Consider the following 15,000-nt stretch of genomic DNA (forward strand, 5'->3'; position numbering starts at 1 on the left):
GAACACAAAATGATTATGCACTAGAATCCTCCTCAAAGGGCCTGATAATAATGCTCTTAAATCAGATGTGGCGGTAGAGTTATGCTCATATTAACATCTGGGTCATAGCCAACCACAGGGCATAGCCAACCACAGGGCACAGTCAACTGTCTCACAGGGTTTGAGAGGCCACTAGTCTACTTCCTCCCCACAAACAGAGAGGATAGAGGGTAAGAAGCAGCACTGCCTGCAGTAACTAAAGTGAGCCATTTTGGGGTGGTGAGAGCAAACCTTCCCCCACACATTCCTGTGGTTGTGATGATGCACCCCTCACTTCCGGGAGGCACTGCTGTGACAGGGGCGGTGGCTACTTCCCAGATCCTCGAGCAGTGGGGACATTCCACCATCCCGCACCTCGCCCACTTTACCCGCTCTAACCAGGGCGCTGCCTGTGTGGGCACAACAGAAATAGCACTGCAACCAGCCTGCCTGTACCGCCCTGGTTTCTCTTCGGGGATGGGACACTGGGGCCTGGGTTTTGTTGACCCAGTGGGACAGAGTTTTCTGTGATTTTAGAGGTTGTGAGGTAGCGCTGCCCAGCCCCACCACAGATATGTGGGACAGGCTCAGCCTACATACGGGTGCAGAGAGAGGTAGGGCTGCTGCCAGGAGGACTGGGGTCTGGCCCACTTAAACATTACTGCAGCCTCTGCTGTGTAGAAGTGTCCTAGGCAACCCTGAAGCACATCCTATAACTCAGGTTTCTAGAGTTTTTGAGAAAAGCACTACAGAGAATACATACACTAAACCCCTGGTTCCAGACAAGACACATTCTTGACAAAATGTTGTCTGAATAGTTAAACATGTCAATGTAAGAGAAGGGAGCATCACTGGGGTAGCTTGTGTTTAATTAGCCCCAATGACTCCACACATAACTCATTTCCAGTGGAATGAAGATGGAGTCGGGGGTGCCTGGCGGGGCAGAACACGACGTGAGGACTATTTTCCTTTCAGGAGCACAACTCAGAGTGGAAATCAGATCTAAACTGTACAGATCACATAACATGGAGGTATGAGTTCCTCCTCCCACTGTCTGGATCAGAATCTGAGAGCTGCTCCAGTCAAACCTCTCTCTCCTGATGGATGGAGGCTAGGGAAGGGTCCTGTGTACATTTTCACTCCCTCTCTCCTCCTTTACCTACTACACTGCACACTACCTCCCTAATGCACACACATTGTATCAGATCAATGCAATACTTCCACTGCTCTGCCCCACTGAAAAAGCCCCAAGCTCCTGGCTAGCGGGTGTCTGGGGCCCACTCCTCTATCAGAGCTGCTACTTGGCCCCCAGCCTCCCCTCTATCAGTACTGCTACTTGGCCCCCAGCCTACCCTCTCCTCTATCCGAGCTGCTACTTGGCCCCCAGCCTCCCCTCTCCTCTATCAAAGCTGCTACTTGGCCCCCAGCCTACCCTCTCCTCTATCAGAGCTGCTACTTGGCCCCCAGCCTCCCCTCTCCTCTATCAGAGCTGCTACTTGGCCCCCAGCCTCCCCTCTCCTCTATCAAAGCTGCTACTTAGCCCCCAGCCTCCCCTCTCCTCCCGCCCTCCCTTCATCCCCTCGCGCCACATTCCTCTGGCCCGTGCTCACAGGGACCCTAATTGGACACAGAGGCAGCATGTTGTGAGAGGGCAGTGGCCTGTAGTGGACTGGTGTATTCTGGCACAGGGACCCAGGTACAGAGTTACAGCCAGGATAACGCCACACATCAACACATATACAACCTGGGTGAGTGTGTATCTATAGACTATAGATGTTTAATCTTAGCAGCATCTGCTTCAGCAAAGCTTTACAGAGAAAAAAAAAAGTTTGGATTTGGGGAAAGAAAAATAGCTCCTGGGCAAACTGAGTGGGGGAACAATGAGGGCCAGTAAATATCGAATTTACACTCAGAAGTATCCACAGCGGAATATTGAGTTGCTGTAATGTTAGAAGTCTATGTGGGGGAACAGTGGATCATGAATCAAGCTGAAACATGCAGTGCAGTGTATTAGTCCCAGGTGAGCCTCCATTGTTACTGAAGCGCGCCCATGTTATGCAGCAGAGAGACAATAGTAGCTTCATTTCATTCCCCAAGATGTCCAAGTGAGGATCAAGATGGAGATAGGAAGGTCAAAGCATTTCCACATCACTGACCCACCATGTGCTTATTGATTAGGGACAATAAAGGAGAATGGTTGAGATATTAGAGGGTTGTCGTGGCAGAGGGTTTGGAGAGACAAAGTCTGATGTGATTTCACAGTTCACACCAAATCCTCTCATTCCCATGTACATTCAAAATGGGAACGACAAAGATAAATATGACTGGAACCTAACCACAAACAGCACATGCACATGGGGTTAGTTATTGTTCTAAGGTCACAGAAAATAAACAGTCACTGTGTTACAAATGACAAATATTTGTTTCACTTGTGCTTTTTAAGGGTTACTGTATGTTGACACTGTTGGGCATTTCCTTAAAATAAACCTAAAACAACTGATAAAACACAATGTAATACGAGTCTGTCGGTTTGATAACAGACTTAAACGTTTTGCCAGCACAAACAAATACCACATATACTATAGGCAGCAGAGATAAGTTCATGGGAGAAGACAGTACAGTTTGATTTCGGAAGGGCATGCAAAAACATCCAAACTGAGCACAACTGTTTTAGAAAGTGGGGAAACACTTGCCTGGAGCTTGTTCAACGCTTTAGGAGATTCGGGCTGTTTGTTTCAGGTAATAAACAAAGGGAAGGGTTAGACCTGAGGAGGCGCTTATGTCAAACACAAGCCATTAGCAGTGAACCTACTGGTGGCTAACATTATCCTGCTAACATTTGGCTCTGACAGAATGGCACTGAGCACCACGGAGCTAGAGCTGAGAACGTTCAGGTTAAGGTGGTACTAAACAACAAACTGATTAGACTCTATTAGAGGAGGTACGTTATCCATTAGCATCAGGGGTCATTAAACTAGAACACATTTGTTTAGAAGTCAGTTGAGTACACACTGTGATAAAGACTCTGCCTTTGTGTCCAGCATGGACACATTGGAGGGTTTAACAGGAGTTCGGTAAGGGAGCAGGGAAGGAGGGAATGGAAACACTCACAGGAATGTTGTGGTCTTTGCGTCCTTTGTGTGACGAGGCGACGTGGGCCAGGTACTGGATGACCTTTTTGGTGTTTTCTGTCTTGCCGGCGCCCGACTCGCCTCTGTGTGTGAGGAGGAGACAGGACCAATACACATAAGATTAAACAGAGGAAGAAGAGAGGATGGTGAGAGAGAGAGGAGGGGGGAGTGGAGGGATGAGGGTGAGCAAAGAAACAGGTCTAATCTACTCCCAAGCAGGCCTCATAAAATAATCAACATTTCAGCACTGCTGAACACTTCCGGCAAATACTTGTATAACCCTTTGTCTACTGTTATAAATGTGCCTTTGGTTGCCAGACAGAGCCAAGCTTCCTGGAAGGCTTCCACATATAATCTCAACCAAAGACAGTCAAAAATACAGTCAAAACACATAAACGACCCAGCCCAGCCCATAGGTTCATCATGTCAGATGGGATGGCTCTGCTCAGCCCTGGGACATACTATAGACTAGACTAGAGAGAGTCTGATACTGTTGTTTGTTTTCCCTGCTCTGTCTGTTTTTAACTCCAGGGTCCTGCGGTTGGGTGGGCAGGTCTCCAGGGTTTCTAGGCTCTGCTTTTGGCCCGGCTCTAATGACAGGGGCGTCCGCAGCTCCGCCAGGACCCAACTCTCACTCCCCTCCAGACCCAGCACACAGCCACATACCCTTGGCTTTACCATAGCCAGCTATTAGCTCTCCACACAGAATGCTGGCTTAATGGATAAATGGCCAGAGTGCAACTCAATGCGAGTCTCCCCCTCTACACTTTGTATATGAGTGGTGTGGGGGTATAGTGTAATATATGTTAATCAAATGCCATTTCAGGACCCAACTCTCACTCCCCTCCAGACCCAGCACACAGCCACATACCCTTGGCTTTACCATAGCCAGCTATTAGCTCTCCACACAGAATGCTGGCTTAATGGATAAATGGCCAGAGTGCAACTCAATGCGAGTCTCCCCCTCTACACTTTGTATATGGGTGGTGTGGGGGTATAGTGTAATATATGTTAATCAAATGCCATTTCAGATTATTTTGATGTCACATTACAATTGTGAGAACAGTGTGATGTTTTAGGTCGAAATGACAACATCAGATTTGGGCATGGGACATACTTTTCTTAATTCCAAGCAGACTGGCTTTCTGTATTAGCCAATCTTCTTGTTCAAGCACAAGGTAGCCAGGTCATCAGTGTGTGAGGCCTGTGACACTTGCATCAGTGTGTCACACTCTTAAGGTGAGAGATTCCACAGGTCTGTGACCCAGTGCACCACTCCCTGTTCTGTAAACCAAATTACTTACTCATCATGTGGACTGGTATGTAAACCAGTTCTCACTGGTTTTCAATGACAGGGAGACTGGATTCTCTCTCAGATAGTACAACAGAGGAGGTTTCTGGTCGGACATGACAACTTTATAAGATGGTGTAAGATTGGTGTGCTTATTGCTGTGATAATGGGTCGGTCTAAATGAGATCATTGGCATATAGCCCTCAAGCACTCGGCAGGTAGCATCCTGGCCAACAGGGGGTGTAATTGTTTGAAGACTCTCACATCCAGTGCTGCATATGCAATGGCCACTAAATGGAAACCTAGCGTCTGAGTGGCAGTTAATTTTGGAGATGGAGACTCAGGGCTGTGTACCAAACCACACTCATAACTCCCTCTACTCTGCACAAAGTTCCTCAAAGGCCAACTTAGTTCCATAACTACATCATAAAGCTTTTTAGATCTAGTCCATCATTGAAAACCAGCAGTATGGCAGGACCTGGCAAATCGCCTCAGTATAACTCCCATTCTGACCAACTAACAGATGCTAATGCTACTCACTTCACTCCCACATACTGTAGGCTTGTTCTGCCTTCTTCTCTGAGTCTAAGAGCTGTATTATAAATCTGAAAGGAGTAGGGCTGACCCCAATTAGTCGACTGGTCGATTGTTTGGTCGTTAGGTTGTTGGTCGACCGAGATTGTTTTAGTCGAGCAGTAAAAAATATGTATTTATATATTTGCGCCCATCTCAGTGAACTAATCCATTGCAGAGGCCTAGACTAAAAGCCAATTTATGCTTGATTTGAAAATGTGGTCGGAGGCTCCATATGGAGGGTGTGACGCAATTGCGGAGCTTCCAGAGGCCAAATCGAGCTCTGTACCGCATCGCCATGTGCCTCCCAAATGTTTTAACAATGCGGAGGGCTCTGTATAGCTCCGCATTGACATGATTGGTTGACGGTAGGTGGGGGCGTTACATCCTGTATAAACACAAACTCACGTCCTTGACAACAGCTCTGCACTGCTCCACGAAGCTTCTACCCCTGACTTCTGCTGAGGCCATTCTTGCCCAGACTTCTTCTGAGGCCATATCACTGTAAATGCTGCATGGCCAATACAGACATCGGATTGACCATGCGCCCAGATGCACAATGCACTTCTCTCTTCAGAATGCGCTCTCTCCCGCCAATTTGTGTACATTCATTGTTTCATAACTTCATTGTGTGCATTTTTTATGTTTGATTGTTAGTGTATATCAATTCCCCATTATATATACAGTGAGGGAAAAAAGTATTTGATCCCCTGCTGATTTTGTACGTTTGCCCACTGACAAAGAAATGATCAGTCTATAATTTTAATGGTAGGTTTATTTTAACAGTGAGAGACAGAATAACAACAACAAAAATCCAGAAAAACGCATGTCAAAAATAAATTGATTTGCATTTTAATGAGGGAAATAATTATTTGACCCCCTCTCAATCAGAAAGATTTCTGGCTCCCAGGTGTCTTTTATACAGGTAACAAGCTGAGATTAGGAGCACACTCTTAAAGGGAGTGCTCCTAATCTCAGCTTGTTACCTGTATAAAAGTAACCTGTCCACAGAAGCAATCAATCAATCAGATTCCAAACTCTCCACCATGGCCAAGACCAAAGAGCTCTCCAAGGATGTCAGGGACAAGATTGTAGACCGACACAAGGCTGGAATGGGCTACAAGTCCATCGCCAAGCAGCTTGGTGAGAAGGTGACAACAGTTGGTGCAACAGTTATTCGCAAATGGAAGAAACACAAAATAACTGTCAATCTCCCTCGGCCTGGGGCTCCATGCAAGATCTCACCTCGTAGAGTTGCAATGATCATGAGAACGGTGAGGAATCAACCCAGAACTACACGGGAGGATCTTGTCAATGATCTCAAGGCAGCTGGGACCATAGTCACCAAGAAAACAATTGGTAACACACTACGCCTTGAAGGACTGAAATCCTGCAGCGCCCGCAAGGTCCCCCTGCTCAAGAAAGCACATATACAGGCCCGTCTGAAGTTTGCCAATGAACATCTGAATGATTCAGAGGAGAACTGGGTGAAAGTGTTGTGGTCAGATGAGACCAAAATCGAGCTCTTTGGCATCAACTCAACTCGCCATGTTTGGAGGAGGAGGAATGCTGCCTATGACCCCAAGAACACCATCCCCACCGTCAAACATGGGGGTGGAAACATTATGCTTTGGGGGTGTTTTTCTGCTAAGGGGACAGGACAACTACACCGCATCAAAGGGACGATGGACGGGGCCATGTACCGTCAAATCTTGGGTGAGAACCTCCTTCCCTCAGCCAGGGCATTGAAAATGGGTCATGGATGGGTATTCCAGCATGACAATGACCCAAAACACACGGCCAAGGCAACAAAGGAGTGGCTCAAGAAGAAGCACATTAAGGTCCTGGAGTGGCCTAGCCAGGACCTTAATGTGCTTTGCTTTATCATGGCCAGGTCGCAGTTGTAAATGAGAACTTGTTCTCAACTGGCTTACCTGGTTAAATAAAGGTGATTTTTTTTATTTTTTTTTTTACTTAATCCCATAGAAAATCTGTGGAGGGAGCTGAAGGTTCGAGTTGCCAAACGTCAGGCTCGAAAACTTAATGACTTGGAGAAGATCTGCAAAGAGAAATGGGACAAAATCCCTCCTGAGATGTGTGCAAACCTGGTGGCCAACTACAAGAAACGTCTGACCTCTGTGATTGCCAACAAGGGTTTTAGTACTAAGTCATGTTTTGCAGAGGGGTCAAATACTTATTTCCCTAATTAAAATGCAAATCAATTTATAACATGTGTTTTTCTGGATTTTTGTTGTTGTTATTCTGTCTCTCACTGTTCAAATAAACCTACCATTAAAATTATAGACTGATCATTTCTTTGTCAGTGGGCAAACGTACTGTGACGTTCTGGCTCCGGGACTCTTAGTTGTGAGCCAGGGTTGTCATTTTCTGTTGGGTGTATTTCTATGTGGGATCTAGTTGTTTCATTTCTAGGTTTGGGTTTTATGTTGATTAGTCATATGACTCCCAATCGGAGGTAACGAGTGTCAGCTGTCGGCTCGTTGTCTCTGATTGGGAGCCATATTTATTCTGTATGTTTTCTTGTGGGCATTGTGGGTTATTGTTCCGTTTCTGTCAGTTTAGCAGAGGACTTCACGAATCGTCGTTTGTTTTGTATTTACGTGCTTTACTCTATTAAAGTTATCATGTTCACTCAACGCGCTGCGCTTTGGTCCGTTCATTCATCAGACGATCGTGACAGAATAACCCACCACAAAAGGACTAAAGCAGCGCGTCCAGGAGCAAAGGGTCTGGACATGGGAGGAGGCGCCGGGTCAGGAGAGAACGTTGGTGGATGTCCTCCTCGGCTGGGGACATATTACCCAGGAGGAGGCCGTCCGGTACCGGAGGGCGATGAAGGGGGAGAACCTGGCAGGAGAGGAGCAACGGCATCGGCAGGGCCATTGTCTGAAGGACGAGAGGCAACCCAAAAAGTTTTTTGGGGGGGGCACATGGCTTGGGCGACTGAGCAGCAGGAGGCTGCCACAAGGCAGATTCAGAAGGCTACCAGGTTAAGGGGGCTGACGGAGGCAGAGAAGGGACGGATTCAGGAGGCTACCAGGTTAAGGGGGCGACTGGGAAAGGCAGGGAAGGAAGGTGTAGAGGCACGGCAAGAGGTACTGGGGTGTGTAACCAGTCCGGTCCGGCCCGTTCCCTAATCCCGAGGTACAGCCAGTAGTGTGTGTCCCCAGTACGGTACGGCCTGTTCCGGCCCCTCGCACTAAGTGTACGGTGCGCGTCGCCAGCCCAGCCCGGCCTGTTCCTGAGCCTCATACGAAGCCTACGGTGCGCGTCGCCAGCCCAGCCCGGCCTGTTCCGGCCACTCGCACCAGGGATACGGTGCGCGTCGCCAGCCCAGCCCGGCCTGTTCCTGCTCCACGCACCAGGGATACGGTGCGCTTCGCCAGCCCGGCCCGGCCTGTTCCGGCCTCTCGCACCAGAGATACGGTGCGCGTCGCCAGCCCAGCCCGGCCTGTTCCTGCTCTCCGCACTAGGCCTTATGTGCGTCCCCAGGGTCCAGCATGCCCTGTTGCTGCTCCCCGCACTAGGCCTTATGTGCGTCCCCAGGGCCAAGCATGCCCTGTTGCTGCTTCCCGCACTAGCCCTGAGATGCGTGTCCTCAGCCCGGTACCTCCAGTTCCGGCACCACGCATCAGGCCTACGGTGCGTCCCCAGGGCCAAGCATGCCCTGTTGCTTCTCCCCGCACTAGCCCTGAGATGCGTGTCCTCAGCCCGGTACCTCCAGTTCCGGCACCACGCACCAGGCCTACGGTGCGCCTCAGACGGCCAGAGTCTGCCGTCTGCCCAACGGGGCCTGAACTGCCCGTCTGCCCAACGCCGTCTGAACTGCCCGTCTGCCCAACGCCGTCTGAACTGCCCGTCTGCCCAACGGCGCCTGAACTGCCCGTCTGCCCAACGCCGTCTGAACTGCCCGTCTGCCCAACGCCGTCTGAACTGCCCGTCTGCCCAACGCCGTCTGAACTGCCCGTCTGCCCAACGCCGTCTGAACTGCCCGTCTGCCCAACGCCGTCTGAACTGCCCGTCTGCCCAACGCCGTCTGAACTGTCCGTCGGCCCAACGCCGTCTGAACTGCCCGTCTGTACTGAGCCTGCAAAGCCGCCCGTCTGCCATGAGCCTTCAGAGCCGTCCGCCAGACCGGAGCCGCTAGAGCTCTCCGCCAGACAGGATCAGCCAGAGCCTTCCGCCAGACAGGATCAGCCAGAGCCTTCCGCCAGACAGGATCAGCCAGAGCCTTCCGCCAGACAGGATCAGCCAGAGCCTTCCGCCAGACAGGATCAGCCAGAGCCTTCCGCCAGACAGGATCAGCCAGAGCCTTCCGCCAGACAGGATCAGCCAGTGCCTTCCGCCAGACAGGAGCAGCCAGAGCCTTCCGTCAGACCGGATCAGCCAGAGCCTTCCGCCAGACAGGAGCAGCCAGAGTCTTCCGCCAGACGGGATCAGCCAGAGCCTTCCGCCAGCCATGAGTGGCCAGATCCGTCAGCCAGCCATGAGCAGCCAGATCCGTCAGCCAGCCATGAGCAGCCAGATCCGTCAGCCAGCCATGAGCCGTCCAGCCAGGATCCGCCAGAGCCGTCCAGCCAGGATCCGCCAGAGCCGTCCAGCCAAGATCCGCCAGAGCCAGCCAGCCAGGATCCGCCATTTAGTCAGGTGCTGCCCCTTAGTCCAGTGCTGCCCCTTAGTCCAGTGCTGCCCCTTAGTCCGGTGCTGTCCCTTAGCCTGGTGCTGCCTCTTAGTCCGGTGCTGCCCATTAATCCAGGTGGGTTTAAGTGGAGGGTGGTCATTGGGAGGAGGTTAAGAAGGCGGGTAGTAACTATAGTGGGGTGGTGGTCAAGCCCGGAGCCGGAACCGCCTCCGGGGAGCAACCACCCCCCCAGCCCCCCCCTATTGTGGGGTTGTGAGGCGCGGTCGCAGTCCGCGCCTTTAGGGGGGGGTACTGTGACGTTCTGGCTCCGGGACTCTTAGTTGTGAGCCAGGGTTGTCATTTTCTGTTGGGTGTATTTCTATGTGGGATCTAGTTGTTTCATTTCTAGGTTTGGGTTTTATGTTGATTAGTCATATGACTCCCAATCGGAGGTAACGAGTGTCAGCTGTCGGCTCGTTGTCTCTGATTGGGAGCCATATTTATTCTGTATGTTTTCTTGTGGGCATTGTGGGTTATTGTTCCGTTTCTGTCAGTTTAGCAGAGGACTTCACGAATCGTCGTTTGTTTTGTATTTACGTGCTTTACTCTATTAAAGTTATCATGTTCACTCAACGCGCTGCGCTTTGGTCCGTTCATTCATCAGACGATCGTGACACGTACAAAATCAGCAGGGGATCAAATGCTTTTTTCCCTCACTGTATAACCAGAAGTACATTTATCGTTAATTCCTATCATTTCTAATCTACAATGTTTGTTACTTTGGTTACGGTCATTTATTTTAATGCATTCAATATTATTATTCCAGTCTTCCTGTTCTCATTGTGGGAGTGGACACATTGTTTGCAGAGTGTCACCGGCTTCATCAATAAGTGCATCAACGACGTTCTCCCGACAGTAACCGTACGTACATATCCCAACCAGAAGCCATGGATTACAGGCAACATCCGCACCGAGCTAAAGGCTAGAGCTGCTGCTTTCAAGGAGCAGGTCACTAATCCGGACGCTTATACGAAATCCCGCTATGCCCTCAGACGAACCATCAAACAGGCAAGCGTCAATACAGGACTAACATTGAATCCTATTACACCGGCTCTGACGCTCGTCGGATGTGGCAGGGCTTGCAAATCAATATGGACTACAAAGGGAAACCCAGCCACAAGCTGCCCAGTGACGCGAGCCTACCAGACAGGTTAAATGCCTTTTATGCTTGCTTCGAGGCAAGCAGCCCTGAAGCATGCATGAGAGCACCAGTTGTTCCGGACGACTGTGTGATCATGCTCTCCGTAGCCGATGTGAGCAAGACATTTAAACAGGTCAACATTCACAAGGCCGTGGGGCCAGACGGATTACCAGGACGTGTACTCAGAGCATGCGCTGACCAACTGGCAAGTGTCTTCACTGACATTTTCAACCTCTCCCTGACCGAGTCTGTAATACCTACATGTTTCAAGCAGACCACCATAGTCCCTGTGCCAAGAAAGCGAAGGTAACCTGCCAAATGACTACCGCCCCTTAGCACTCACGTCGGTAGCCATGAAGTGCTTTGAAAGGCTGGTCATGGCTCACATCAACACCATCATCCCGGAAACCATAGACCCACTCCAATTCTCATACCACCCCAACAGATCCACAGATGACGCAATCTCAATCAATCACACTCCACACTGCCCTTTCCCACCTGGACAAAAGGAACACCTATGTGAGAATGCTGTTCATTGAATACAGCTCAGCGTTCAACACCATAGTGCCCACAAAGCTCATTACTAAGCTAAGGACCCTGGGACTGAACACCTCCCTCTGCAACTGGATCCTGGACTTCCTGACGGGCCGCCCCCAGATGGTAAGGGTAGGCAACAACACATCTGCCACACTGATCCTCAACACGGGGGCCCCTCAGGGGTGCGTGCTTAGTCCCCTCCTGTACTCCCTCTTCACCCACGACTGCGAGGCGAAGCACGACTCCAACATCATCATTAAGTTTGCTGACGAAACAACGGTGGTAGGCCTGATCACCGACAACGATGAGACAGCCTATAGGGAGGAGGTCAGGGACCTGAACGTGAGCAAGACAAAGGAGATGATCGTGGACTACTGGAAAAGGAGGGCCGAGCACGCCCCAATTCACATCGACGGGGCTGTAGTGGAGCGGGTCGAGAGCTTCAAGTTCCTTGGTGTTCAACAAACTATCATGGTCCAAACACACCAAAAAAAGTTGTGAAGAGGGCACAACAACGCCTTTTCCCCCACTGAAAAGATTTGGCATGGGTGTCCAGATCCTCAAAAAGTTATACAGCTGCACCATCGAGAGCATCCTGACCGGTTGCAACACCGCCTGGTATGGCAACTGCTCGGCATCTGACCGTAAGGCACTACAGAGGGTAGTGCATACGGCCAAGTACATCACTGGGGCCAAGCTTCCTGCCATCCAGGACCTATATACTAGGCAGTGACAGAGGAAGGCCCAAAAAATTGTCAAAGACTCCAGTCACCCAAGTCATAGACTGTTCTCTCTGCTACCGCACGGCAAGCGGTACCAGAGCGCCAAGTCTAGGTCCAAAAGGCTCCTTAACAGCTTCTACCCCCAAGACTGCTGAACAATTAATAAAATGGCCACCTGGACTATTTGCATTGACCCCCCCACTCTGTTTATTATCTATGCATAGTCACTTTACCCCTACCTACATGTACAAATTACCTCAACTAACCTGTACCCCCGCACATTGACTCGGTACCAGTACCCCCTGTATATAGCCTCATTATTGTTATTTTATTGTGTTACTTTTTTTTCTTTTTTTTGTACTTTTTTTTCTTTTGTAAATATTTTCTTAACTCTATTTTCTTAAAACTCCATTGTTGATTAAGGGCTTGTAAGTAAGCATTTCACGGTAAGGTCTACACCTGTTGTATTTGGTGCATGTGACAAACACAATTTTATTTTATTTTATTTGTGAGAAACAAGTTTTGGTTTATTTAATTCAATTTACGAGTTCTGTCAATTTAGTCATTGTCTTTTGCTTGGAGCGCTCCTGTCAATGTTGAGTAAGGATGCGCACGCATAGAAGTAGGCCTATAGGCTACCTGGCCTGCGCGCAAATATAGGCATATACAGTGCATTCGGAAACTTTGCACTTTTTCCACATTTTGTTATGTTACAGCCTTATTCTAAAATTTATTAAATTGTTTTTTCCCCTCATCAATCTACACACAATACCCCATAATGACAAAACAAAAACAGGTTTTTCGAAATGTTAGCAAAAATTGAGCAATTGATTGGTCGAAAGAACAGACGACTTTCAGTCGACTAAAACTTTTTTTTTTGTCGGGGACAGCCCTAGAAAGGAGTGACTGGGATACAGCTCTGCATGGAGGAAATCTCCAAAAGTGAACTCAAGGACGAGAGGGGGCACATCACTGAGACCCTACTTAAAAGGTGCAGCCACATCAGCCTCAGCGCCAGACAGGTTCATTTTCCAGTTCATAAAGCTGCTGAGTTTCCTCTGGACTCGGCCCACCTTAAAAAAAAAAAACTGTCCTGCTTGATAGATGGTGTCAGAGCAGGACTTGGCAGGCTGAGGCGATCTGTTTGCCTTACTGGGCAGTTTAATGAGGTAATGTTTCAGGAGCAGGACAACTAGAATACTGAAGGAGCAGGGCAGAGGCCTCTGAGAACATCATCAGGTACATTAGCATGGTTAGATAAAGGATTGGCCTGATAATACAGTGGCTTGCGAAAGTATTCACCCCCTTGGCATTTTTCCTATTTTGTTGCCTTACAACCTGGAATTAAAATTGATTTTTTGGGGGTTTGTATCATTTGATTTACACAACATGCCTACCACTTTGAAGATGCAAAATATTTTTTTATGTGAAACAAACAAGAAATAAGACAAAAAAACTGAAAACTTGAGCGTGCATAACTATTCACCCCCACAAAGTCAATACTTTGTAGAGTCACCTTTTGCAGCAATTACAGCTGCAAATCTCTTGAGGTACGTCTCTATAAGCTTGGCGCATCTAGCCACTGGGATTTTTGCCCATTCTTCAAGGCAAAACTGCTCCAGCTCCTTCAAGTTGGATGGGTTCCGCTGGTGTACAGCAATCTTTAAGTCATACCACAGATTCTCAATTGGATTGAGGTCTGGGCTTTGACTAGGCCATTCCAAGACATTTAAATGTTTCCCCTTAAACCACTTGAGTGTTGCTTTAGCAGTATGCTTAGGGTCATTGTCCTGCTGGAAGGTGAACCTCCGTCCCAGTCTCAAATCTCTGGAAGTCTGAAACAGGTTTCCCTCAAAAATGTCCCTGTATTTAGCGCCATCCATCATTCCTTCAATTCTGACCAGTTTCCCACAGCATGATGCTGCCACCACCATGCTTCACTGTGGGGATGGTGTTCTCGGGGGATGAGAGGTGTTGGGTTTGCGCCAGACATTGCGTTTTCCCTGATGGCCAAAAAGCTCAATTTTAGTCTCATCTGACCAGAGTACCTTCTTCCATATGTTTGGGGAGTCTCCCACATGCCTTTTGGCGAACACCAAACGTGTTTGCTTATTTTTTTCTTTAAGCAATGGCTTTTTTCTGGCCACTCTTCCGTAAAGCCCAGCTCTGTGGAGTGTACGGCTTAAAGTGGTCCTATGGACAGATACTCCAATCTCCGGTGTGGAGCTTTGCAGCTCCTTCAGGGTTATCTTTGGCCTCTTTGTTGCCTCTCTAATTAATGCCCTCCTTGCCTGGTCCGTGAGTTTTGGTGGGCGGCCCTCTCTTGGCAGGTTTGTTGTGGTGCCATATTCTTTCAATTTTTTAATAATGGATTTAATGGTGCTCTGTGGGATGTTCAAAGTTTCTGATATTTTTTTATAACCCAACCCTGATCTGTACTTCTCCACAACTTTGTCCCTGACCTGTTTGGAGAGCACCTTGGTCTTCATGGTGCCGCTTGCTTGGTGGTGCCCCTTGCTTAGAGGTGTTGCAGACTCTGGGGCCTTTCAGAACAGGTGTATATATACTGAGATCATGTGACAGATCATGTGACACTTAGATTGCACACAAGTGGACTTTAACTAATTATGTGACTTCTGAAGGTAATTGGTTGCACCAGATCTTATTTAGGGGCTTCATAGCAAAGGAGGTGAATACATATGCACACACCATGTTTTGAAACAAGTAATTTTTTTTTCATTTCACTTCACCAATTTTGACTATTTTGTGTATGTCCATTACATGAAATCCAAATAAAAATCCATTTAAATTACAGGTTGTAATGCAACAAAATAGGAAAAACGCCAAGGGGGATGAATACTTTTGCAAGGCACTGGAACACTGAA

At 48.7% G+C, this 15,000-nt stretch overlaps 1 protein-coding gene across 1 annotated transcript in view; it reads right to left on the reverse strand.

The window, feature by feature from the left end:
• Nucleotides 1-1,659: 1,659 nt before the first annotated feature.
• LOC121551761 (myosin-10-like) overlaps nt 1,660-15,000 on the reverse strand; it is a gene marked incomplete at its 5' end in the record, with an annotated part of 37,345 nt that continues 24,004 nt past the window's right edge. Inside the window, 2 exons of the mRNA XM_045220298.1 lie at nt 1,660-2,744; nt 3,130-3,232. Of these exons, the coding sequence (XP_045076233.1) occupies nt 2,619-2,744; nt 3,130-3,232 (229 nt within the window). The remainder of the gene's footprint in view (nt 2,745-3,129; nt 3,233-15,000) is intronic.

The sequence above is a fragment of the Coregonus clupeaformis genome, unplaced genomic scaffold (genome assembly GCF_020615455.1).
Source record: "Coregonus clupeaformis isolate EN_2021a unplaced genomic scaffold, ASM2061545v1 scaf3520, whole genome shotgun sequence".
Classification (NCBI taxonomy): domain Eukaryota; kingdom Metazoa; phylum Chordata; class Actinopteri; order Salmoniformes; family Salmonidae; genus Coregonus; species Coregonus clupeaformis.